The sequence below is a fragment of the Strongylocentrotus purpuratus genome, unplaced genomic scaffold (assembly GCF_000002235.5).
Source record: "Strongylocentrotus purpuratus isolate Spur 01 unplaced genomic scaffold, Spur_5.0 spur5_scaffold_19, whole genome shotgun sequence".
Classification (NCBI taxonomy): Eukaryota; Metazoa; Echinodermata; class Echinoidea; order Camarodonta; family Strongylocentrotidae; genus Strongylocentrotus; species Strongylocentrotus purpuratus.
Window position 1 is genome coordinate 748,456 of NW_022145604.1, and position 27,222 is coordinate 775,677.

Here is a 27,222-nt window from a genome sequence, read left to right on the forward strand (position 1 = left end):
CTCTTCCACTCCTTTATCCTTACCATTCTCTCTCTCTCTCTCTCTCTCTCTTTCTCTGTCCCTTCCCCCTCTATCTCTCTCTCTCTCTTCTCTTCCACTCCTTTATCCTTACCACTCTCTCTCTCTCTTTCTCTCTCTCTCTCTTTCTCTGTCCCTCCCCCCTCTATCTCTCTCTCTCTCTTCTCTTCCACTCCTTCATCCTCACCATACCTCTCTCTCTCTCTCTCTCTCTCTCTTTCTCTGTCCCTTCCCCCCTCTATCTCTCTCTCTCTCTCCTCTTCCACTCCTTTATCCTTACCATTCTCTCTCTCTCTCTCTCTCTTTCTCTGTCCCTTCCCCCCTCTATCTCTCTCTCTCTTCTCTTCCACTCCTTTATCCACACCACTCTCTCTGTCTCTCTTTCTTTCATTCTCTCTCTCTCTCTCTCAATTATTAATCCTCAATTTCAGATTAACTGTTAAGGAGCAATATCGTTCGGACGATTGTCTGAGTTGACGCCCTCAGCGATCGATGATGCCATGCAAGTCAATACTCTGACAACTACCATGGCAGCGAAAGCGGCACCATCGTACTTGGAGCATACTCGCGGTAAACAAATTTGCTTTCTAAATTGATGTGTGCCAGTGTATAGCCATTATTGCCTTATTCTTTGTCACTGGATTATTAACAATTCTGTACCTATCGTCCTTATTTCCATGGTCAATATATATTCATCGTAGTCGTCGTCATCATCATCATCACGAACAGCATCATAATCATCCTTTTTGAAATGTATTCATGATATTGCAAGGAATAAGGCCACTGGCCTCGATCAAATACCAGCTAGTTTCGTAAACGATTCTATTGAATACATTGTTAAACCGCTAACTCATAATCATCAATGCGTCATTAAGAAAGGGGAAATTCCTGGTGCCTGGAAAAGGGCCCGGGTGACGCCTTTTCACAAAGGTGGTGATAGAGCTAATCCCTGCACCTATAGGCCAATAGAGAGAGAGAGAGAGAGAGAGGAAGAAAGAGAGAGACAGAGAGAGAGAGAGAGAGAGAGAGAGAATGGTGAGGATAAAGGAGTGGAAGAGAAGAGCGGAGAGAGAGAGAAGGAGAGAGAGAGAGAAGGAGAGAGAGAGAGAAGGAGAGAGAGAGAGAAGGAGAGAGAAGGGGAGAGAGGGGATATAAAAGAGAGAGAGGAAGAAAGATATAGAGATAGAGAGAGAGAGAGAGAGGGGGGATATAAAAGAGAGAGAGATAGGAAGAAATAGAGAGACAGAGAGAGAGACAGAGAGAGGGAGAGAGAGAGAGAGGGTGGAAGAGAGGATATGTGGCGAGTGGAAGAGGAAGATTTGGATTCAAGAGAGTGATATCAACAAATTATCTCATTAAAAAATTCTTTCTTTACATAAGTATTTAAACTAACATTACTATATACTAATAAACTAAACTAACATATACAGGCATATACGTATATTTATATTTGTGTTAATATATATTTCAATTCGTGACAATACACTTTAATTGCAGAATTGCATCCCATAATAATCTGGACTGATTCGTATTGCCCATGTTATTGGTTTGAATTGCTAAACTCTATCGATGAAATTTAAGTACCAAACATGTAAACTTACCAATACGTGCAATGGTCCTAACTGTCCAGAAATCCTAGAAAATATATTCTCGAAATCAGATTCTTGTTTTAGATCACACCGGACCGCCAAGACCTGGATCAAAATGGGGAAAATCTTTATTTCTTCATCAATAATTATGATTGGCCTTAATACGTTGTCGTATATACTGATAGAAATAGACTTTTGCATCCGGGAAAATGGTTTACAGTTCCACAATATTTACTGTAAAAATAGCTCCTCTTGATAAGGTGTGAAAATATTTTATTCCTGTATGCCTTCGCTATATTTTTATTTTTGTGTATTATTATTTTTGGGTATATGATTATTTTCAAGTTAGATTATTTCTTAGAACTAAACCATGAAGAACTCCTTCATGTGTTATGTTTTTTTTTCTCGACATGCTGAATATTGATTTTAGATCCAGTATAATATTCTCTATAAAATACCTGTTTTGAAATAAGTCCTTAACTGATACAGTCTCGAGCAATGTCATCAAGCTTCGATTGATTCTTTCCTACTAAAGCAAGGGAACATCCAAGAGATGCAAAGTGAACGGCCACCTCTTTACCTAGACTGCTCTCTACGCCTGAAAAGAGAAAAAAAGACAGATTTCAAAAACGAAACATGACAAAAGGGAACGCTGTTGCAACTCCCCAATTGTATTTACCCCTCTTTTTCACATCTCCAAACCTTTTCAAGAGGGGTTGTCAGTTTTAGAGGCGTTGGAAATGCATCCTAAATAATCATGTTTTCTCCTTCCCCTGGTACTTAGACACCTAACTAACTTTGCAACATTGCTTTAAATAAAACTACAACAATTAAGAGTTATAAATATCGGTCTCCACAATTTTTCATTTTATGCATGATCTCCCTTTTTTCATATTCGGTCTGCCTGTCTGTCTTGTCCTATATGTATTTCGGTTCTCCCTTCCCTCCCCTCCCCTCCCCATTCGCCCCCCCCCCCCCATCCGCCTCCTTCCCTTCCCTTCACTCCCTTCACTATAGGCCAAGGGAATAAATAGCTCTCTTTTACACACACAAACCACACAAATATAAAAAAAAAACAGACGGTTTATGAGTTTTCAAACTTAAGGCAACTGCATTTATATAAAATGTCATTCAATTTAAAAAGATTGAGACACATCATTACTCTACATGCTATATGATAATTATGTTGTTATCACCCCCTCATCTCCCCCAGAAATTCCTAACTTAGACCATACCCAAAGGCGGCTGAGAGCAATTTTTTCAAACTTTCATTAATGAGATTGTGCTTAAAACCCAATCATGATCGGTTATTTCCTCTAATAATCAGAACTAATCGGTCGCAATGTAACCTCAAAAAGATCTTTTACAATTTTGTTGGCTCCCCTGGCACGCTCGCAATGGAATAAGCAGACCATCATACACAAAAACAACATAATTATGATGACGAAGTAATATTTTGGACCACGTCAAGTTAAAATTCTGAAGATCAACCCCGATAATGTTGTAACAATGTTATCAATTTGTAACTTTTCGTTATTAGGTTACTTTTTGTGGGTGCCCCTCCCTTTTTCAGAAAGTGCCCTTTTTTGTTGATGCTTCCCCCTCAGCCTGCCTGTAAAGACACGATATACCTATTATGTGGTCATGTATAGCAACTGAAATGTAGACTAGCAAGCATTTGAGTCAAAACATGGCACAAAGTAACTGATCAATCAACATTTAACGCTTAATTAGACATCTATAAGCAAAAAATACAATCATGGTCACGGTAACCGCATTTTTAACAAATCCTTTTTTTATTTACATCATTTGTCCTCGTTTTACTCGCCACAAAATGACGTCATGCAATGAGAATTTCAGTACTTATTATTAACTGAATAAAAAATTGATTCATGATATTTCCGCTCACTTACAGAACGCTCTTCTTATTGGTTCAAAGCGCGCATACTTTTAGCATAATATTGATTTTGTGCGATGCTCACTTACAGAACGCTCTTCTTATTGGTTCAAAGCGCGCATACTTTTAGCATAATATTGATTTTGTGAGATCCAACATATTATTAGGCCAACTTGAGAGGGAAAACAGGCAGAGAAAGGGGCATTGTGATTTAAAGGTGATACGTTGAAATATTCGCATTTGACATTATCGCTTTACATCCTATTCGTGATCGGTGCTGCCAGTGAATTATTGTTTTGCATTAAATTTCTTATCTTCTCTGCCTATGGTATCCGTATATATCAGAGCAATGGATATTCACTTTCCTAACTCGCTTCGTGAGATTCGTCATTGCGTTTGCCGAATAGCATTTCTTCTTCTGGTAACAAGGACTCTACTTATTGATGCACAATGCAATGACGGTAAGCTGACTTCATTTGTTTTTACTTATCTATTCTATGAGACTTTGAGAAGTTCATCATTACCTTTCCCACAGGGATAATGGCCCGAATTCACAAAGGAGGTTTACATTTAATCCATGGTTTAAACCTTCATTTACATAACCCATGGTTTAAACCTTCATTTACATAACCCATGCGCATAATATTCGACCTCTTGACTGTAGGCGGTGTCACACAGAAAAATCCCTTGAAAAATCCTTTCAAGGGAGAATTTTCTTGCTTAGGTATTATGTCCCTTTTGCAGCCAACCTCAAATGCTGTAGAACTTTGTAGGAATTATGAATATGTCATGTATGTCCTATCTGTAAAATTTAAACTTTAGCAGTGTCCTCATATTCAATTTATGCAAGGAAACCCGTTTACTTGCTAGACTTCACTGTCAGACACTATTGAGTGACTGACTGGCTTTTCTTCTTCTTTGGTAATAACATACATGAAAAGAGTTGTAAAGGGTACATGAGCATTTGTCTACATCAATAACCCACTTCTTGTGATGGCCAAGATTAAAGTGATTGAATCTTTGCGCAGCATAAAATGTATGACCATTCGGTACAATTGTCTGAAAATCAAGACTATTACTTTTGAGCTCTATAGCCCTAAAGTCGATTTGACAACTAATAGTCGTTATTTTCCCACTTGAAGACATTTTCAAGCCCCACCTTTCTAGGGAAGTTCTAAAATAGTATTATCTTTCAAATGCAGTTGGAATTTAACCTTTTCATTTTTTTGGCCTGCAAATGGGACATAGTACCTTAAAAGGATTTTGAATGGGATAATTGATGACAGACAGCAATTTAAGAGGATAACTAAAATCCGGATAACTAAAATCCGGATTTTTGGCCTATGTGTGACACCGCCTAATGTGTGTTGCGCTTATTTTGCGCTAGTTTTAAACCATGAATTATGTAAATGAAGGTTGAAACCATGGGTTATGTAAATGAAGGTTTAAACCATGGGTTATGTAAATGAAGGTTTAAACCATGGGTTTAATTTTAAACCTCCTTTGTGAATTCGGGCCAATAAGTTAAAGCATGATCTCAAACACACACACATACACACACACACACACGCACAAAATAAGGCCATGGTAATTTTCATTGGCAGCGTGCGTCAATTTTTCAAATGTGCGAACATGGTGATTTCACATTATCCGATTTCTCTATTGGCTATACCAGCATGCCAGTGTGACTGTGGTATAACAATGGTTTGAAGTCGGTTTGCATGCCAGTGTGACTGAGGTATAACAATGGTTTGAAGTCGGTTTGCATGCCAGTGTGACTGAGGTATAACATTGGTTTGGAGTCGGTTTGCATGCCAGTGTGGCTGAGGTATAGCAATGGTTTGGAGTCGGTTTGCATGCCAGTGTGACTGAGGTATAACAATGGTTTGAAGTCGGTTTGCATGCCAGTGTGACTGAGGTATAACAATGGTTTAAAGTCGGTTTACATGCCAGTGTGACTGAGGTATAACAATGGTTTGAAGTCGGTTTGCATGCCAGTGTGACTGAGGTATAACAATGGTTTGGAGTCGGTTTGCATGCCAGTGTGACTGAGGTATAGCAATGGTTTGGATTCGGTTTGCTTGCCAGTGTGACTGAGGTATAACAATGTTTTTGGAGTCGGTTTGCATGCCAGTGTGACTGAGGTATAGCAATGGTTTGGAGTCGGTTTGCATGCCAGTGTGACTGAAGTATAACAATGGTTTGGAGTCGGTGTGCATGCCAGTGTGACTGAGATATAACAATGGTTTGGAGTCGGTTTGCATGCCAGTGTGACTGAGGTATAACAATGGTTTGGAGTCGGTTTGCATGCAAGTGTGACTGAGGTATCACAATGGTTTGGAGTCGGTTTGCATGCCAGTGTGACTGAGGTATAACAATTTTAATGTGATGATGCGTGTACAAATCAAGAATGGCATAACTCTCAAAGCCCCTTTCACACCGGATCTGCGTAGAGTTGCGTAGTGTTGCGTACCGACTACGCCGAAGTTAAGCTGCGTACTCATGAATAAATTGATGCTTCGGCGTAGTCCCTGCGTAGGTTATGCGTAGGCTTGCGTACGATGGCGTATAGTTACGTACCCTGTGCGTAGGCACCGCGTACCTACGGCGTAGGCAATTGGTAAAGGGTTATGCACGCTTGCGTAGGCCTGGCGTAGGGTTGCTTACGGTTGCGTACGGTTGCTTACTGTGTGTGAAAATGTCATGTAAAAATGCAATAGACGCTCGTTGGATCCGCGAGTGTAGCAATTGGCGTTTTATAAATCTATTTAAAACAAAATTATGTTAAAAATACAGTTCAATTTATTGTATAAACGAACTTGATCTTAGTTTAATAATAACATTCTGACAAAATGTGACATCCAAGGGGCGGTGGGTCTCTTTTGCATGCGTGAAATAGGGCTGAAACGCCAATTTGCGTAAAATAGTGAGTGAAGAAAATAACATTTATAAACCTGCCATACGTTTTAAAAGTAAAAGGTGGCATTTGGTACACGTTTTTGACCGTTAAATTTTCTGTTTTTTAGTAGGTATTAACAACTGCTGAGGTTATTTTGCAGTATAATATGTTAATTTGTTCAATCATTATTTTCTAAAAAATGCAGAGTGACGTTTTTGTGGATGTACAACATTATTGTACCATGTATCATTCAAAAGGGTAATAAATGAACTTTCTTTTGATGTACATTGCAAGGTCACGTGATGTGATCTGATACCTCAAAACGCCAGCAAAAGAGAGCGCTTATTTTGATTTGTGAATAAATGTGGACAGAAGTCTGATATTTGTTGGCCATATCCCTTTTTTTTCAATCATTTGTAAAATATCATTCAATAAGAGTTTCCTGAAAGTTTGAAGACGATTGATAGCTGTTGTCCTTTGTCCGTAGCGTATATGTGTGTGACAATGTAATGATATAAATGTTATTCATTTATTAGATTTAAAAGAAATACTTCTGACATACACACTCACTCAGTCTCACTAACAGAGTGAGACAAAATTATTTCTTTGCTCATTTCAATTAAACAAAATTATATTACAAATATACAAACAGGACCGCAAACGTACACACAAGCAAACAAACCGACACAAATACATACAAATTTCCACAGAACATAATAACATTTCGCATGAGGCATAAGTTTGTGAATCTCAACTTTGTTTATTATATCAACAGCCTGAGATATCAACATCACACATTTAATAAACCATAACAAAACAAAACATGTCAGTCTGACATACCTTGTAGTAGTACAAACAGAATTACAAGCAAAAAAAAGAAACACTTTTTCTTCATGAAAAGAATAAATGTGAGAATGCACACATGTAAACAAAAACAGCATTCCCCTTCAAAATAATGATCAATACCTGTCAAGTTTACATCCAAGTATATACCGAACAAAATCTTTATACGTTTTTAATGCTTCGTTGGACTGGCGTAGGGTAGCGTATTGTTGCGTAGGCTTGGCGTACGATGGCGTATAGTTACGTACCCTGTGCGTAGGCACCGCGTACCTACGGCGTAGGCAATTGGTAAAGGGTTATGCACGCTTGCGTAGGCCTGGCGTAGGGTTGCTTACGGTTGCGTACGGTTGCTTACTGTGTGTGAAAATGTCATGTAAAAATGCAATAGACGCTCGTTGGATCCGCGAGTGTAGCAATTGGCGTTTTATAAATCTATATAAAACAAAATTATGTTAAAAATACAGTTCAATTTATTGTATAAACGAACTTGATCTTAGTTTAATAATAACATTCTGACAAAATGTGACATCCAAGGGGCGGTGGGTCTCTTTTGCATGCGTGAAATAGGGCTGAAACGCCAATTTGCGTAAAATAGTGAGTGAAGAAAATAACATTTATAAACCTGCCATACGTTTTAAAAGTAAAAGGTGGCATTTGGTACACGTTTTTGACCGTTAAATTTTCTGTTTTTTAGTAGGTATTAACAACTGCTGAGGTTATTTTGCAGTATAATATGTTAATTTGTTCAATCATTATTTTCTAAAAAATGCAGAGTGACGTTTTTGTGGATGTACAACATTATTGTACCATGTATCATTCAAAAGGGTAATAAATGAACTTTCTTTTGATGTACATTGCAAGGTCACGTGATGTGATCTGATACCTCAAAACGCCAGCAAAAGAGAGCGCTTATTTTGATTTGTGAATAAATGTGGACAGAAGTCTGATATTTGTTGGCCATATCCCTTTTTTTTTCAATCATTTGTAAAATATCATTCAATAAGAGTTTCCTGAAAGTTTGAAGACGATTGATAGCTGTTGTCCTTTGTCCGTAGCGTATATGTGTGTGACAATGTAATGATATAAATGTTATTCATTTATTAGATTTAAAAGAAATACTTCTGACATACACACTCACTCAGTCTCACTAACAGAGTGAGACAAAATTATTTCTTTGCTCATTTCAATTAAACAAAATTATATTACAAATATACAAACAGGACCGCAAACGTACACACAAGCAAACAAACCGACACAAATACATACAAATTTCCACAGAACATAATAACATTTCGCATGAGGCATAAGTTTGTGAATCTCAACTTTGTTTATTATATCAACAGCCTGAGATATCAACATCACACATTTAATAAACCATAACAAAACAAAACATGTCAGTCTGACATACCTTGTAGTAGTACAAACAGAATTACAAGCAAAAAAAAGAAACACTTTTTCTTCATGAAAAGAATAAATGTGAGAATGCACACATGTAAACAAAAACAGCATTCCCCTTCAAAATAATGATCAATACCTGTCAAGTTTACATCCAAGTATATACCAAACAAAATCTTTATACGTTTTTAATGCTTCGTTGGACTGGCGTAGGGTAGCGTATTGTTGCGTAGGCTTGGCGTACAGTTGCGGAGGGACGTAAATGGGTACACGAGATGAACGCAAAAAATTAAACATGTTTAATTTTTTTCGCGTACCTTCGACGTAGACACTTTACGCAGAAAGTACACAATTTGTACGCAAGTCTACGCAACACTACGCAACTGTACGCCAAGCCTACGCAGCTGTACGGCAAGCCTTAGCAATTGTACGCCAAGCATACGCAACAATACGCTACCCTACGCCAGTCCGACGAAGCATTACAAACGTAAAAAGATGTCCTAGATCCAACCTGCGCGCAGCCTAGACACAATGACTGCTTGATCCCAATAAATCAAATCAAATCAAATCCCTGCTGAACTTTTCATTACTATTCCTGCAGTGCTACATTTTATTCGTCCCGCTGGACTCTATTGTCGCTGCTGAACTATATCTGCAGGATTTAATTATTTCTGCTTTAATTACTGCAACATTGCCAGGAAAGAAGGGCAAGGGTTGTGGTCGAGGCCACTTGTTTCCACCCCCTGGAGTATCTGGCCACATGAGAACTTCGTCAGATAATTCATCGATTATTGCCTGGCACACTTGTGGGATAAACACAGAAATAGTGTTATGGGCAACTCGGAATCCATATTGAAGTGCCTTGCCTTGCCGGTGGCCAGAAACATCAAGGTGACATCCATCTTTAAACAAGGTTCCAGAGACTTTCTGTAGTTAGTATCTCGTTTGGTAATCCTCGGTGCAATATGTGTCAGAAGTTCATGGAAATACTGTGGTCCCATCCGCATGAAATGTGTAAATGCCGAAACATCCTCAGCGTTCTGCGCTGGATCCAAGGATTTACCCACACACTTCTCCTTCTTCTTCTTCTTCTTCTTCTTCTAGCTTCTTTCCTTCTCTGTTCTTGTTCTTCTCCCAAGCGTTCATGTTCTGCCACATGACTAATTAGTCTTTCCAGGGCATCCAGATGCTGGAGTATTGTACCGTTTTGCCGAGGGCCCAAAAAACTCATGATCTTTTTCTGCATGTGTTATTACATCAGTCATCTGTAATTCAACCAGCAGTGATGTGTTCTGGGCAGCAGGCAGCAGTGGATTGAGGGCAGAAAACTAGGTTTATAAAGCGCCAATGGCTACACTCGCGGCTCCTACGAGCGTCTATTGCATTTTTACATGGCACTTTCGCACACAGTAAGCAACCCTAGGCCAGACCTACGCAAGCGTACGTAACCCTACGCCAGGCCTACGCAAGCGTACGTAACCCTACGCCAATTGCCTACGCTATAAGTACGCGGTGCCTACGCACAGGGTACGTAACTATACGCCATCCTACGCAAGCCTACGCATAACCTACGCAGGGACTACGCCGAAGCATCAATTTATTCATTAGTACGCAGCTTAACTTCGGCGTAGTCGGTACGCAACACTACGCAACTCTACGTGATATGGTATTTATTGACTTATGCATCGCAGTTGCATATATTGAATTGCACATGGATATTCATTGCATTAACAAAAAGTATACTTTTTGAAACAGTATCATATACATAATTATAAGTACAAGTATATATCATGTGTTTATCCTTAATTTTGTACAAAATGTAAAATAAAAGCAACAAAAAAAAGAGCAAGAAGAAAACGGGGAATATGTACCTGAACAAAATATGAAAGTGAGGAAGAGAGAAGGGAAAGTGTACAGGAAAGCGGTTAAAAAGAGAAAGAAAGTCAGTGAGAGAAAAACAGAAAGACAGAGAGAGAGAGAGAGAGATAGAGGGAATGAAAGTGAGAAAAAGAGAAAGAGAAGATAAGAAACCAAGGGATATAGTGAAGAAAGAGAAAAAGCAGGAAAGATATAGAAAATGAGAAAGAGCGAAAAAGAGAGAGGGAAGAAAGAGTGAGAGACAAGAGGTTAAAAAAAGGGGGGGGGGGAGAAAGGGGAATCTTGCCAACGATTAAATATTACAAACGAATTGGCGATAAAAAGATAAAAGTATGCATCATTGCAACACTATGAATAGTATAAATAAGATGAACAAAAGTACATTGTCAAAATTGAATGGCGCACCTAAAAATCTTTGGTAAGTTGGATAAAAGTGTATCACAACGAGTATTAAAAAAATGAAAAAACGCAGACGGTAGTAGAAATATTAAGGAAGTATAGTAACAACCTGTTATTAAAAAAAAATGTTTACTGTTTGAGACACAGTTATCTTATTTGCAAATTGCTTACCCCACAACTTTCAATTCATACTTCATCATTATTAACTTGTATTTATTATCATAATTAATGTGGGTCATATGGTTCCCGGTTCCAGTCCCGCCTCGGCACTTTGGCAAGACATTAATCTACATATGACACTCTCCACCCGGGTGAAGTGAATTGGTACCCGGTAGGAAGAAATTCCTTGGATACTTCATCGCATTATTATGGCTACATAAATGGACCATTAATTATTATCAGCATCGTTATTATTATTGTTATTATTTTCATCATTATTGATTTACTCATTTGTTTTCTTTATTCATTATTCATATAATCATTTATTCATTTATTCATTAATTTATTCATTTATTTATTCATTCCTTTATTCATTTATTAATTTGCAAATTCGAAACCTATATTGCTAGCTTTATAGGGTAACTTGGTTATGCTTAATGGTAGTAAAAACAGGATACTACGTTTTCTTTTTTTCATCTGTGAAAGCGATATCAATCGTCACCTAGTACGGACAGTTTAAAGGCACACTGTCCTATACTTGTAGCTACTTGCTCCCTCTAAATAGAAAACTTCCCCAATCGGTGCCTGTTGGTCCCCCATGATCCTCTTTTTCTTATGTTAAATGAGAGCTGAGTTAATGAGATAGCCACCTGTCACAGTGACCTCGCTGGCTCGCTGGGTGGTCTAATCCCTTCTAGTTGAAGTAGTAAAGCCTGCCTTTAAATAAATATTACTCTACATCTTCCGGCAAGGTTTTCCCCAAACTTCTATTTATCGTCCCTTTATACAGGGAGAGTGTTGACTTTCATTCAGCATTATCTAAAATAAAAGATAAAGTCGTTCATCTGATCAGTGGCGGATCCAGGGGGGGGCCGGGGGGCCGGCCCCCCCCCCCCTTGAGAAAAAAATTCATGCCAAAACACGTGATTTTTACCTTTTTAGGGGGTTGCCCCCCCCCCCTGGCGCTCAAGGGGGGGGGGTGCAAATTTTTAAATTTTCGAGGACCCCCCCCCCCCAAAAAAAAAATGTGCTCACTACCCCCCCCCCCCCCCCCCCCCCCCCCCCCCCCCCCCCGAGAGCGACTTTCGGCCGGCACGATTTTCAAATTTTCGGGAGCAAAAAAAAAATAAGTTGGGCCCCCTCCCCTAAGAAATCCTGGATCCGCGCCTGCTTCTGATGATAAATGGTGGTGGGTGCAGCCCCCCCCCCCCCTGGATCCGCCACTGGGTGGGGGAAGGTTGCGATTCATTTAGAATAAGTCTATGTGTCATCATTTTAATGGTTCAACACCGAAAATTGCACAAATAGTTCTATACGCTCTATTATCCTTATTCTTCCCAAACATTTCTTTAGCACTGCAATCACATGACAAATACTAAATCTTACCTTTAATATTTCTATCTATAATTCACAAGTCCCTCTTCCTATTTGCTCTCATGATGAACCCCCCCCCCCCCCCCCCCTCAAGAACTTCTAGACAGTTTATGTAGCAATGTTATGACAGGACCAGTGCGCCTACTCAAGCTGACTTGTCAATATTCCTATCTACTCTTTGACCAAATTTCCCAAATAAACTTCTTGACAGTACCTGTAACACGATGATCTCATGACCAGTATACTAAAAAATGTCTTTTAATCAGGTAAAAGTTAAGTCAGCCCTCATGAATAACACGCATAGGGGTCACACTACATGTATGTTTGTCCCAAGTTTTCAAATGAGGGTGGGGGGGGGGGTGTCATTCACAAATTAATACACAGCATGATGCCAAATAGAGTGGCAGGTAAGATCGGCGAAAAATGATGATACGCTAGCTCGCAAATACAATCTAATATGAAGCAGGTTAACTAGCCTTGCCAGTCACATATGGTATATAACTTAATCCGTACATAATATATGGGATACTTCGATAGCGTATTCGAATCGCCCTTATCATACTTGTTGCACTCAGATAAATTCAGAATATAGGAATGGAAAATAGAAAATGACATCATAATTGATGGACACAATGTTATCCTGTTTATACATGCATTTTAGAAACTATAATATGTTTATGGTGGTTCACAAAAGTAGAAGTTTATTGGTGAACAATGAGATCAGATAAAAGGAGAACTTTTCACGCAACAAAGTCCGTCTCGTAATACACAAAACATCGGCCCCGTATTTACTTAACACACTGGACTTAGGGGATGCTATCAAAGGGAGGGAACATGTCCTAAATAACACCGAGAGGGGGGGGGGGGGCATACACCACTATGGTCTTGACATTTGTATTGATTACCTGGTTTATTTCGCTCACTACTCATAAAACTTTCTTTCATAATTGGTAAGCCAAAAGCCACATATATGGTGTACATTTTGTCAAAGTTGTGTTGGCTTTTGTTTTAATTATTTTTATCTCAAGAATACTTTCATTTTGTTTTATCCTCACAGATACTGATGGACCCGAGCTTTGGTGTGTGCCTAGTATCGAGCTAGGCTCCGCCACACCAAACACCTTTTATGGGGTGACCATGGCTTCCGGCCAATTCAACGCCACTGATGAAAATGGTATTGATGGAGCGATAGAGTACGAGCCAAGCGTGGGTGCCCCTGATGCAGGTGGCTTCCTCTTTCCTCCCGGTCCCACCACGCTAACCGTCACTGTTAGGGATGTCTGCGGTAATCCTTCGACATGTGAAATCCTAATCATCAATACACGTAAGAAACAGTTTCTGCTAACCATGAATGTAAACCCGTTACACACGAGGCGTTCATTAAAGGGCCCATGACTTCGAAATACAAGTGTATTCCTGTTGGTGTGCAGTCAGATGATGTCACAAGGGGAATGAGATCTGGAGGTTTTGGGGTGGAGCTTAGCAAGTTTGAAAAACAAATATTTCGAAAAATATTTTAAAATCTATGAAACAAATTCAGATGTTTACAAAATACTTTGACATGATTTATTGGACAATCAGCTGGCTCTATTAGAGGCAATGTAATAAGCCTTGTGTGTAAAAACCCTTTCTGTACGCAGGCAGTTTTCTCTCGATGTTACCACATGGTTGAATGCCGTTCATCTGTCTATACGGCACGCAACGAAGGTGTAGCTCCGGCCACTGCATGGTGTACGATGTTCCTTTGTTTTACGTTTTAAACCTGAGATGAGATTTCGTTTGTTCAAGATAAAAAGAAAATATGCATTGTCCTGTAGGTTTAGGTGGAACCTCCTAGACTTTTGTTATCTTTCTTCAAACTGTAAAATAGTTCTCGTTATATTGGAAAAAGTCCAATTTATTCATTCAAATAGTAAGGCCATTAAAAAAATATACATGTTTAGCGTCCCCGCCCGCTTCCTTTTGGGGGGGCCACCTCGATTTTTTTTTTTTTTTGGATGAAAAACACTGCTAAAATGAATCTATTTCTGATTTTTTTTTTTTTTTTTTTAATGCCGGCGGCCATCTTGAAAAATAGCCCAACTGTCAGGGAAAATGTACCAAGCGGCCATTTTGACCGGCCATTTTGAAGAAGATAAAAAAAGGGGCCTCCTCCTTCCTATTTTTGAAAAAAGTAGGACGCTAAACATTTTTTTTTAAATTTGGCCTAACATTTGGATTTTCTGAATATATTTAGCAGTTTGGTACATGGAACCTTTATACTTTTCCAACAGTCGTTGAGTTACCAGTCATCAATTGCCTTTGGGAGGAGTCCTCCTTCATAAGTGTATCCACTGATAACGACGCAGCCACATCTACGGTCAACCCTTCAAATTTGTACAGACCCGAACAGGTCCAAACACGAGGCATGTATTACTACCATGGATCCAGCGGAATGCCTACTGTTGAATTTTCAACCAATCCACCACTGACTGGACCACCATTCATGTTCCCGGTCGAACCAAGTCATACTTTGACCACCAGGATCAGCGACACACAGCTAAGCTACGAATGCGCTGTAGGCGTCGATGTTAGAGGTAATTATTGTTGAGTGCATGCATGGTCATTCCCCTTGCACACGATCGAGGCGCCCACTCCGGGGTCAAAGGGACCGCATGCGTGTTCCCAAAATGACCGGTAAAGGGGTACTTTTCACGCACCAAAGTCCAGCTCGCAGTGCACAAAAATCCGGCCCGTATTGACTTTACACACCGGACTTAGGGGGGTGTTTTCAAAAGGAGGGAGCATGCATACGCGTACCGGGCATTTGCCTGAGGTAAGACTGCATGCGTTACCAGTGCGGTCCTTGACGCGCTGCGTGAGGGTGATATCACACCTGCACATTGAAGAGTACACACAATGCTAAGTTTGTTGCGGTTGGGCTGATTGCTTTCTCATACTTGATTATTACAGGTAGGTTTTTTTTTATTTACGTAGGTATTAAAGCAGTAATATGGCCTCGTGAGCGAAAGGTAATAGGCCTCTTATATTTTTTATTTTTTAATTTATTTATTTATTCGTACGGGGTAGCCCATTCAACATCAGTTGGTCTCCCATCGGGTCCCTAAAAACATACATACGGGAATGCAACACACTAGACACGTAGTCATGGGTTCGCGTGAGATTTTCAACGTTCGTCATGAAATTACAAATTCAAAATTTTCTTATTAGTTTTCCGACTTTGCCCAAACTTGTTTTGATGGGTTTGTCTGATTTTTTCTGCTTCTATTGATAGTTAGATAGTTTTGAGTGGACTTGCCCTGTAAAGATATTATGTCCCTTTTGCAGCCAACGTCAAGTTCTGTAAAAATTTACAAGATTTATGAATATGTCACGTAGGCTATGTCCTATCTGTAAAAATTGAATATTAGCAGTGTCCTAGTATTCAAATTATGCAGGAAACCCGTTTACCTTCTAGACTTCACTGTCAGACACTTTTGAGTGACTGACTGACAACTTGTTTTCTTCGGTAATAACATACATAAAATGAGCTGTAACAGATACATGGGCATTTGTTTACATAAATAACCCACTACTTGTAATGGCCAAAATTAAACTGATTGAATCTTTGTGCAGCACAAAACGTACGACCATTCGGTAAAAGGGTCTGACAATTACTTAGGTGATTGCAATGACTTAAGTCGATTCGACAAATAATGCTCGTTATTTTCCCACTAAAAGCCATTTTCAAGCCCTTTCGTTTTGACGGCAGTTCTAAATACGTATTGTCTTTCAAATGCCGTTGGAATTTAACCTTTTCATTTTTTGGCCTGCAAATGAGACATACAATGTAGTACATGTAAAGATAAACTTGAGTACTGGTAGTGATAACAAAATCCAACAAACAAATGACATGCGCCACACGATTTCGGTAGAAAACGTATAAGGGCTGAGAAAGGAGCATACAATGTAAGGAAGTAGGCCAGAAACCATTTGCTTATAACACAGGACAATTATGTGCAAATGAGAGTTGTGGTTTTTATTGAAGATGATTTCCAGCAAATTTTTGTGAGGTCGTTTTTATTTTTCTGGTTCTTGGTGTTAAAATGAGAGAAAATGGTGCTAAGGTAGTGACTTCAATGCTAGATGTACAATTATGGCTAATCTGAAAGTTTGAGTGCACCATTATTAATGATAATATTTTGGAAAAACTGTTTTGATCAATTCCTTAATTCTCCCAGCTATATTATTACAATTTAATTACATTTTAGGTGAATGTAAATAGTCACACAGCAATGAATTGGCTCTTTATTCAATTCCAGACATTTAAGTGTTGAAATAATTTTAAAAGCCTGTCTCATGTCTTATTTTGAAGGCAAAACGGTTGGGAAAATTCAAAAATGGTTTGGAGAATTTACTGTAAATCACTATTAGAGGCTGTTGCACAGTGATGCCTTCAAAGAAAATCATACATACTTTCGTGGTTCGAGGATTTTCTCAGGATGTTTTGCCTGTTAGGGGGTTAGTACAGTAGAAGGAATTTAATAAGTAATTTTTGTATCAAATGTTTTTTCATCAACCTTCAACAATGTTACCGAGTCACTTTGGAGACACGTATAGTCGTGTGTTTCTATGTTTAATTTACACCCTTCGGCTATTTACACGATATCGGGTGTTATCAATCACCTTTGACGAAGGGCAGGTCTTAACGATAGTGAACTGATAAATATGTTTGCAAGCTATGACGCGATGCACATGGACACAGACGAATGTCTTCAAGAGAATAGAAGGGAGGTATAACACGACTTTATCCACGTACTATAGAGTGGCGGACCTGGCAATTATCTCCACGAACGTCAGATAGCGATGGTACTTGTAACTGGTTTAAAGGTACTATGTCCCATTTGCAGGCCCCCCCCCCCCCCCCCCCCAAACAAAAAAAGGTTAAATTCCAACGGCATTTGAAAGATAATACTAAATAAGAACTTCCCTTTAAGTGGGAAAATAATGACTATTAGTTGTCGAATCGACTTAAGAGCTATAGAGCCAGTAAGTAATAGTCTGATGTTCAGACCTTTGTACCGAATGGTCATACGTTTGATGATGTGCAAAGATTCAATCAGTTTAATTTTGGCCATAACAAGAAGTGTGTTAGTGATGTAGACAAATGCTCATGTACCCTTTACAGCTCATGTAATGGATGTTATTACCACAGAAGAAAAAAGCCAGTCGCTCACGCAATATTGTCTGATAGTGAAGTCTAGCAAGTAAACAGATTTCCTTGCATAATTTGAATATTAGGACACTGCTAACGTTTAAATTTTACAGAATACGACATACATGACATATTCATAATTCTTGCAAAATTCTACAGAATTTGATGTTGGCTGCAAAAGGGACATAGTATCTTAAACCTATGGAAAGAGAACGTACATGTACAAGAATATGACATGGGTGGTCATGGCCTCGAAAACCGTTTTCGTGTGACAGGGGCTTAGTGGACCTCATTTCTAAGGCCAGTCTGGGACTGACATTTGGTTGAGGGAATTTAGATGAAAAAAGAATCCCCTGACCAACCCATTGATAGATATCCGCAAGTGGCCTGGAGGGGAGAAACTCATCGAACTCCCAATGGAAAAGTCTGCCACTGCCCAATACTTCAGTTTTTCTATTGTAAATTTTACCTTTCATTGAAGTATTTCTTTGGAGGCGCAATAGCTCAGTCGGTAGAGCAATGGTCTCGTAATCCGGTGACCCGGGTTCGAAATCAAGTCAATGCACTTAATAGGTTCTTAGGTAAGGCATTAATCCTCACTACCATGTCCCTCGGAGAGGACCTAAAACCGTCGGCCGTCTTGTTGCTTACTCGCAAGCATTTATGATTTCTTACCTGTCAGGTACAAATAACCATCACTATACTTGTTGTTAACCGTCACATGTTTCAAATCTTGTTTTATTATAACGTATCTTGTCATATTTGTTTCCTTTATCATTATTTTCGGGGATGCAGCCCTTTGTTCAAACTTTGTCCAGCATCCCCACAAATACAAATATACATGAAATACAAATCAACGTAGTTTACAAACTTTGCATTTTATTATTGTTGTCAGATTATCAGAAACCTGAGGTCGTATGCCCAGCTGACTTCACCTCCGATACACTCACTGTATCATTCTCAGCGGATGCCACAGACAATGCTGACCCTGCACCAGAGTTGACCTATGAGCCTCTAGGGCCAGGTTCTACCTTCCCTCTGGGTCCAACGACAGTCACTGTCACAGCCATAGACAGATATGGTAACGGAGACTCATGCACATTTACTGTTACGGTGACAGGTGAGTGACCTTAATATATTGCTGTTTGGCTGTTTTACGTGTAAAATTAAATTCTAAGTAAACTCTCTCTCTCTCTCTCATATGATAATTAAACCTTTATGTACAGAACATAATATCTGCACACGATAGCAGCTGCATCGCCAGTCCGTACAGTTGTTATGATATAGTACTTGACATGATATCGTTTCTAGGCGCTTTAGATAACAAGAAATAAACAACTTATTACAAGAATGTATAAATAATTGAAGAGCTTGATTCCAAAAGGAGCTTAATCCATATTTTATCAAAATATATATACATATTTTTTTTGTCTTCATTTTTTCAAAGTCTTAAAATAATTATTTCCTACATAGGAACAAAATGCACATTCTAAAATTTAACCAGGAAGTATGAACAATTCGAGGAACAATATCACGTTTCATTCCCAAAGGAGCTAAATCCAAATCCAAAAGATTCTGCTTGTGATCGTCGTTGCTCCAAAAATAAAGCAGAAGCTTAGATAATATTATGTAAAAAAATGAATCAATGAAAATGCACCTCAAAAAGCATCATTATGTGCTTCATCAAAGGAAGAAACATCTAAATAACCAGAAATGCGAGACTGTTTCCCCCATAGACTGCAGTGTTATACTAAAGTGTACTCCATTATGGTTTTATAAACATTGGTATTTGGTCATTATTATCTTGATAACGTCATCTATTTCAAAACCGTTATAATCTTAGGTTTTTATTTATTCTTTTAATCATCAAACACAGATATCAATATTTAACAATTTATTCAGTCAAGTCTGCACAAATTTACAAAATCTCTTTACGCTATTTATATATATTTTTTTATATACTTGCCTGGTGCAACTGAAATTATTTTATTCATTTTAGAAGAAGAGAAAAGAGATCACTGTATATCCACTCTCAAAGCACTTTTGATTTTGTTTAAACATTGATAGTGCTTTTTACTCTTGAGTCATGATGATTATTGGTTCTCAAATGAAAACTTTGAATCATAACATTTTTGTCTAATTGTTACATTTATCTAAGGTTCTGCAAGAAGTGATCTTTGTGCTTAAAAATGGTGAGAGAGAATATTCTCAAAAGTTAACAGGTTGCGTGATAGGATAATGTGTGTATAAACAATTTTTTTTCTTTCTTCAATAAAGTCACTGAAATTTATTTAAATCTAGTAGCAAACCTTTCCTCTTAAGTAATGATAGTGAAATCATCACTAAAAAAAAAAAAAATAAAAGAAAGTAAAAAACGTATCCCTGTTTTATTCCAAACGGAGCTAGATCTGTTTCATTCCGAAAGGAGCTAAATCCACGAGAAGAAAAAAAATCTAGAAATTTAGTAAAAATCATAAATAACTGGTAGATTTAGTGGCCCAGGGCCACACCTTTAGCATATATAACAACATGAAGGTACATAGTTTCCCCCAAAGTGGTCTGAAAGCTATATAACTCCATTGAGTAAAGGAGGTTGTAAAACCAACCCAGCCAACTATCGAGGTATATGTCTCTCGAGCTCAGTTGGAAAGTTATTTTGCAGTATTTCAAACAGACGTTTGGTCAAATACCTAATAGATAACGATTTATATGTCCAGAATCAAATAGGCTTCAGGGAAGGCAAGAGAACAACATACCATATATTTACACTTAAAACCATGATTGACAAATACGTGAGAACAAACAAGGCTTGTGAAAAGAGTCATGTCTACTTGTGCTTTGTCGATCTGCGGAAAGCCTTTGATAGTGTTTGGAGGAAAGGATTGTTTTATAAAATGTTGACATGTGGAATCTGAGGCCAGATTACGAAATTATTACTAACATGTATAAAAACCTAAAACTGAGTGTAAAGCTCAATGAAGGGATTACCCAGTATTTTAAAACCAGTAGTGATTTAAAACAAGGCTGTATAAGTCCCAGTCTGTTTAACCTATATCTAAATGACCTGTCGCGTGAGTTGGGAACTATTGATACTCATCCCGTGGAATTGAATGGAAAGTTAGTGAACTGTTTAATGTATGCAGATGACATTGTATTGGTATCAAAGTCAAGAAGTGGAAGGCAAACATTGTTAGATAGACTTGATGTGTAATAAATGGCTGCTGAATGTTAATATAGACAAAACGAAAATGATTATTTGTAACAAGAACGTAAAGATTTTGAAAGAACAGAATTTCAAGGTGACTGGTAAAAACATTGAAATTGTTAAACAGGCAACATATTTAGGTCCTGTATTTAATAATTTTGTTACATTCAAGGACACGAGGGTTAATCTAGCAGATAAATCAAAGAGAGTTTTTTTAAAATTATTCCAATCATTCGGATATCACCTCCCTAATATAAAAATAGCAACACGATTATTTGACTCTTTGATAAAACCAATACTTATGTATGGATCAGAGGTATATGTGGGGCGCTTTTACCGTCAACTTTGACAAGTTAGCGAAACTTGTAAAAGGTAACCCCAAAACTTATTTAAGAAATGAAATACAGAGTGTTCACTTCCAATGGTTGAGAAATGTTTTAGGTGTTAATAAAAAAGCAGCCATCTGGTAATACTATGCGAAGATGGATCGTACCCTTTAATTATACAAATGTGTCGAAAAATTATGCACGAATGAGAAATATAAGTACTGATACATTATTCTACCACTCTCTCCAAGAAAACAAAAAGATGACTGAACATAATTGTGAATGCTGGCTAGGAAATATGCACTAGCTTCTCACGGGATTTAAATTATTTGTGGATGAAAATGATGGTTGTTTAGAACTGGATGATATTACCGATAGTGATAGAGTAGTTGGAAAAGAAATAGAAACCTAAATGGAAGTTACCACCGACAGTTATTGATGGATCTATGTAGTGATTGTGTAAATGGCAATGAACAAAATAAATTGAGAACATAAAATCTATTTAAGCAGAGTATACAAACAAAGAAATATTTATTAACCGTTAAAAACCGTAAACTACGAACAAATATCTGCTGATTTAGAATTAGTTCACATAACCTACCGATAGACGTCCGGAAAAAATACCTTCACATTTAAGAACTTGTAATGACTGTAACTTGGGAAGGGTTGGCGATAAATGTCATACCATAATGGATTGTACTGTATATAAGGCTGAAAGGAGGGTATTTCTCCAAAAAATGGCTGAAATATCTGGACAGTTTAAAGATCTTAGCGATGAAGAGAAATTTGTAAGCATTATGAAACTGGAGAATGAAAATATAATGGAGTACTTCTGTAAGTATATTAAAACAATCATAAATACTCGAGGGGAATTTCAACATTCCATCCGTTCTTTTAGAAAATCAATATCGAAATTATCATTCCCATTTGTTATGTATCTTTATTGTCAAACATAGGCTGGTACGTGTCGTATAATTAATTTGTTATAATATCATTTACCACTGTATATACAAGCTACATTGTTTTATGTTAATTTGTGATTACTCGAGAAACTATATCACTTGTTGAATTTCTTATATATATATTTTTTTTTTATTTATGTATTTTGAAACAAAATGTTTATGTATATGAATGAAGTTTACTAATAAAATTCCAATTCATACCTTACGCTAAACCCGATTACTACAAGAACTCATTTTATGTAAGACCTATCAACGATCGGATCATGCTCCCGTGCAAAGTAATAAAGAGCCCAATTCTCTCAGCTTCCCAAACCTCACTAAAGATCTATCTTCATACTTAGGATATTTTGATATAAGAGTAAATGATTCTTCTTGTTGAAATAATACAACTATTTTCTCCCACATTGTCATGATTGCATGAGTATACTCAGTTATTTATTGATCTACTAGTAAATTGTCTGACAAAAAATTACCTGACAATGACACCTACGTGCAATTTTACAACCAACTCTTAAATAATCTATTTAGAATATTGTCGTTGCCACCACTTTAACGTTTGTTTACTTATTATTGATATGTTGATGTATGTGCATGCTATCAAATTGGATTTTGTGTTTTTGTCATATTTACCTTCTTAACTTTTTCTTCGATGCATGTTTTTTCCTGAAATTTTGCTTTATGATTATGCATCTTGTCACATTTGTATACTATTTTGTTCGGGGTTGAAGCCTTTCAAACCTCTTCCTGCATCCCCAAACATATTTTGTTTTCACTAAATATCTGAGAAATTACTAGTTAAAAAAAAATACACAAGAAATATGAATCAACGTAGTTTTTCAAAGATGTAGGTAACTTTACATTTTATAATTTTGTTGTCAGATAATGTAAATCCTGTGGTCGAATGCCCAGCTGACTTCACCTCCGATACACTCACTGTATCATTCCCGGTGGATGTCACAGACAATGTTGATCCTGCACCAGCGTTGACCTATGAGCCTCTAGGGCCAGGTTCTGTTTTTCCTCTGGGTCCAACGACAGTCACTGTCACAGCCACAGACAGTTCATCAAACGAACACTCATGTTCATTTACTGTTACGGTGACAGGTAAGTACATCAAACCAACACTCATGTTCATTTACTGTTACGGTGACAGGTGAGTACATCAAACCAACACTCATGTTCATTTACTTTCACGGTGACAAGTAAGTACATCAAACCAACACTCATGTTCATTTACTGTAACGGTGACAGGTAAGTACATCAAACCAACACTCATGTTCATTTACTGTTACGGTGACAGGTAAGTACATCAAACCAACACTCATGTTCATTTACTGTTACGGTGACAGGTGAGTACATCAAACCAACACTCATGTTCGTTTACTGTTACGGTGACAGGTGAGTACGTCACACCAACACTCATGTTCATTTACTGTTACGGTGACAGGGGAGTACATCAAACCAACACTCATGTCCATTTACTGTTACGGTGGCAGGTGAGTACATCAAACCAACACTCATGTTCATTTACTGTTACGGTGACAGGTGAGTACATCAAATCATTTGTTGAGCGCTTGTTCTTCCACCAAATTTAAACCAACCAAATCCCAGCATGTCTGTTTGTTTTCGAAAACAACCGAGTCAAGGTCATGTGTTGCATGCAAATCCGCTCCTTTCTGTGTTGATTTTATTTTTGTTGTTTTTGTCGTTCATATGCTCGCGAAGAGTCTTATGGGCATTTTAGAACTCAAATTTTGATATATATATTTACAAATACTTTATGATTCAATTGACGATTTTCGTTATTTAATCAAATTTAATGAAAGAATCTTTGTTTAGTGCCTCGTTACAAATTATATCATTCACCTGTAATTCAAAACTCAGGATGCGAATTGCATACATTTTCTTTTTCAAACGGAGATGCTCTTTGGACATTTCATATTAAAGTTTCGCAAAGGAATACAAGAAATTTATTTTCCTTTTTTCATTTGAAATCTAGTAAAAACATGCAATTTTCATTACGGAAATACATGTATCACATATTGATCAATATATCGATGGGATAAGTGTTTCTTGACTTGGCACAGATAAAGAATCAAATACGACGTCTGTTTGACCTATGCAATGATGACCTATATAATTCTACCACATGACGTCATCTACACGTCATTTTATTAAATTGAAAGAGAATTTTGCTCAATTCCGTTGGAGGAGCATAATTTTGGTATAGCTTCTACTCATTCAATGTGACGTTTACGCAAGGTCCTCATGAAAAATATGAGATATTGAAGTTTAGAAATCTGTGAACCAATTCCCTTTCGTTGTAGTTATTTGATAACTTTAGAAATAAAGCAATCTATCTGCATGCCGAATGCACATTGCAAGATTCATAGTCATTCCACGCCTTTGTGTCCCTTGCTTTTCGTGTAATTGTGGATAATTTATCAATGTATGCATCCTTTTGTTTGTAGTACGTAGATGCGCCAACCCTTTGTGCATAAAGCTTTATGTGTGTGATTGTGAATGCAAATGAAATGTACTAATTGTCATTATGAAGATGACAAGAGCTGAAGTCCAAATTAACCTTTATGTATATAATCTCTCTACATGGAACATTGCGAGAGCCGTTGTCAATACAAACTTTTCTGTCTAAAGCTTTGCGTGTGTGATTGCAAATGAAATGTAACCATGCACTAATTTACAGTAGTTCTTTTTCGTTGTAGTTACATACATATGAAAATAATATATTCTGCCTGCATGCAGTATGAACAAGAGCTGAAGTCCAATCAAACCTTTGTGTACAATATAATCCACCCAATTTACTTCATGAACTTTCAATTATCATTTTTGTTGTAGTTACTAGCTGCTTTTGAGAATAATACATTCTGGAAGCATGCAAGTGGTGGAATTCCAGAACCGTTTTCAGGCCAGATACTCCAGTTCTTTCTCGGTGAACTCACCCCTGCTAATTATCAACTTTACCGTGGTCATGTCATAGTCAAACAACGGTCATATTATCGTCACCCTTCCCAGGCCCAGTAACAACTCGGGATACAAATTTCTTCATAATATTTAAAGGAACGTAGATTTTATTAATTCATCATGGTAGTCATCACATCAGGGGTGGAATAAATGTTTGCACCAATATTATTTTTATACTTTAAACACTAATTTGCGAGGAGAGCCCGGAATATTCTATTCTTTTTCCCCCACCATGCTGAGGGGGGGGGGGGGGGGGTGGGGGGTTAACATTCTTTTTGTTAAGGGTTGACTACTAATTTGAGGGGAAGTTTTCCATTGCATATACCCCTACATGTCTCTGTTTCAACATGGTTTTACCTTTCTTTCTTTTTTCCCTTCAATTTTATCACTTTGATTCATAGTTGTTGTACTCCATCCATCTTTGTAAAATAGTGAATATGTATTCTATAGATTGGGCTAACATACTTGTTACCCTTTTTTCTTACGCCATTCTGTGCATGTCAATAGCATGTGTTGTTGCTTATGGAATGTCTCGCTCATTGCTAAGTAAGAAACAAGTTGGTCAGTAATGTAATTATATGTTCTTTTTATCAATGCAATGACTTAAAATGAAGTATCATGTACTTTACTGAACTTTCATCATAATTTTCATCGTGCATTACCAGCCATATCTGAATTACAAGAAAATACTAACATTTTATAACAAGTGTTTATCATTATTTCTGTTATGTTTCGTTCATTTGTTTTATTGTTATTTGGTTGTTTTTGTTTTTATCTATTTGATTGTTTGTTTTGTCGGGGGTTAGTTGACCATTGTTATGGTAAAGCCATTAAGCATTTCAAATATTTAGGAAGCTTTCACACTGATTCCGTTTAAATTTATTCACAAGGTAATGCAAACTGGTGATGAAAAATCATTAACATCTCATCAAATTTGTAGACATTGACGAGTAGAGAACCTTGAACACGCCACTTCAAGATTAATATTTGCTTCTTATATCACTTATACCACATTGTTAATGAAATTTCGATGACTATTTTTTAAAAAATACATGAATGAATCGTTCACACAATGGTGTTATCTATTACAAAAACATATGATATAATAGACAGTTATTTCAGTCCTCCTTGTTCATGTATGTTCTTCCTTTCCCTTTTTGTCCCTATTTTTTTTTATTTTCCTTTTTCTATATCCCCTTCTGCTTCTCCCTCTCTCTCTCTCTCTTTATTTCTCTACTTGCTTCTCTGTCTCTCCTTCCCTATCAAATTCACTGTCTCCTCTCTCTCATTCTTCCCCTTCCTTGCTTCTCTTCTCTACCTCTATTGTTCCTCTCCTCCCTTTTTTGAATTAGAAAAACATTACTTGTTTTTAATTCCTCTACATTTCTTGTTTCTTTTTATTCTTCATTTGATCATGTACAACGTCCTCCCTTATTTTGCTGATCGTACTTTTCGTTGCTGAATGCATTGAGATGAATATTCATTATTTTGTACCATTTTTAGGTGAAATCGTGTAGTGAAGTGTAGTGGTAGATCTTGTCATGTATATATATATATATACAAATCTCATATGTACACAGTTCATAATTCATATTTTACACTATTAGTTTGTATATTGTAAGACATCGTTGAGTACTGATTCTTTTTTTTTCCTTCTTTTTTTAAGTATCGATTGTAAAAGTAAATTCATTATTTTTCGTTTTGTTACGTTCTTTAAACTGATTTGTACCAAAATACTTTGTTATTTTGTTTAAGGGGTAAGGCTCGACTAGCACATGTGCTATTTTCTGGCCCCTTTTACCAACCAATAGTTTCTCTTCCTGTATATGTAAATTATTGTATGAAATGTATTGCTGTTGCTGTTGGTAAATAAATCAAATCAAATCAGATCAAATCAAATCAAATTAAATATATATATATGATGATGAATAAAGCATTGTGTGTACATTTTATAATACGTTCTTTTTTTTCCATCGATTATACGAAAAAATTCTATTTATGGAATTTAAAACACTAAATTGTCAGCAAATAAGGAAACATTCTCAGCTGCACGATCATTGGAAATGAAAGACAATTTACCTTTAATTAAAAGACTCAATGTT

At 37.3% G+C, this 27,222-nt stretch overlaps 1 protein-coding gene and 1 long non-coding RNA gene across 2 annotated transcripts; both read left to right on the top strand.

The window, feature by feature from the left end:
- Positions 1-522: 522 nt before the first annotated feature.
- Positions 523-14,288, top strand: LOC115926150. Its single transcript, XM_030990677.1, has 3 exons — positions 523-588; positions 13,509-13,775; positions 14,269-14,288. Exons 1-3 carry the CDS (start codon positions 546-548, stop codon positions 14,286-14,288), a joined length of 330 nt encoding a protein of 109 aa, XP_030846537.1. The 5' UTR covers positions 523-545.
- Positions 14,289-18,310: 4,022 nt separating this feature from the next.
- Positions 18,311-25,285, top strand: LOC115925896. Its single transcript, XR_004064842.1, has 4 exons — positions 18,311-18,327; positions 18,541-18,765; positions 23,018-23,242; positions 24,995-25,285. It is a non-coding gene; the product is annotated as an uncharacterized LOC115925896 (long non-coding RNA).
- The last annotated feature ends 1,937 nt before the right edge of the window (positions 25,286-27,222 follow it).

Bases quoted from the DNA above. Each gene is read 5' to 3' on its own strand.
- LOC115926150 (XM_030990677.1), top strand. From the start codon at position 546: ATGGCAGCGAAAGCGGCACCATCGTACTTGGAGCATACTCGCG. The intron at 589-13,508 runs GTAAACAAATTT...TTATCCTCACAG, and splicing joins GTACTTGGAGCATACTCGCG to ATACTGATGGACCCGAGCTT. The intron at 13,776-14,268 runs GTAAGAAACAGT...ATTGTCCTGTAG, and splicing joins AATCCTAATCATCAATACAC to GTTTAGGTGGAACCTCCTAG.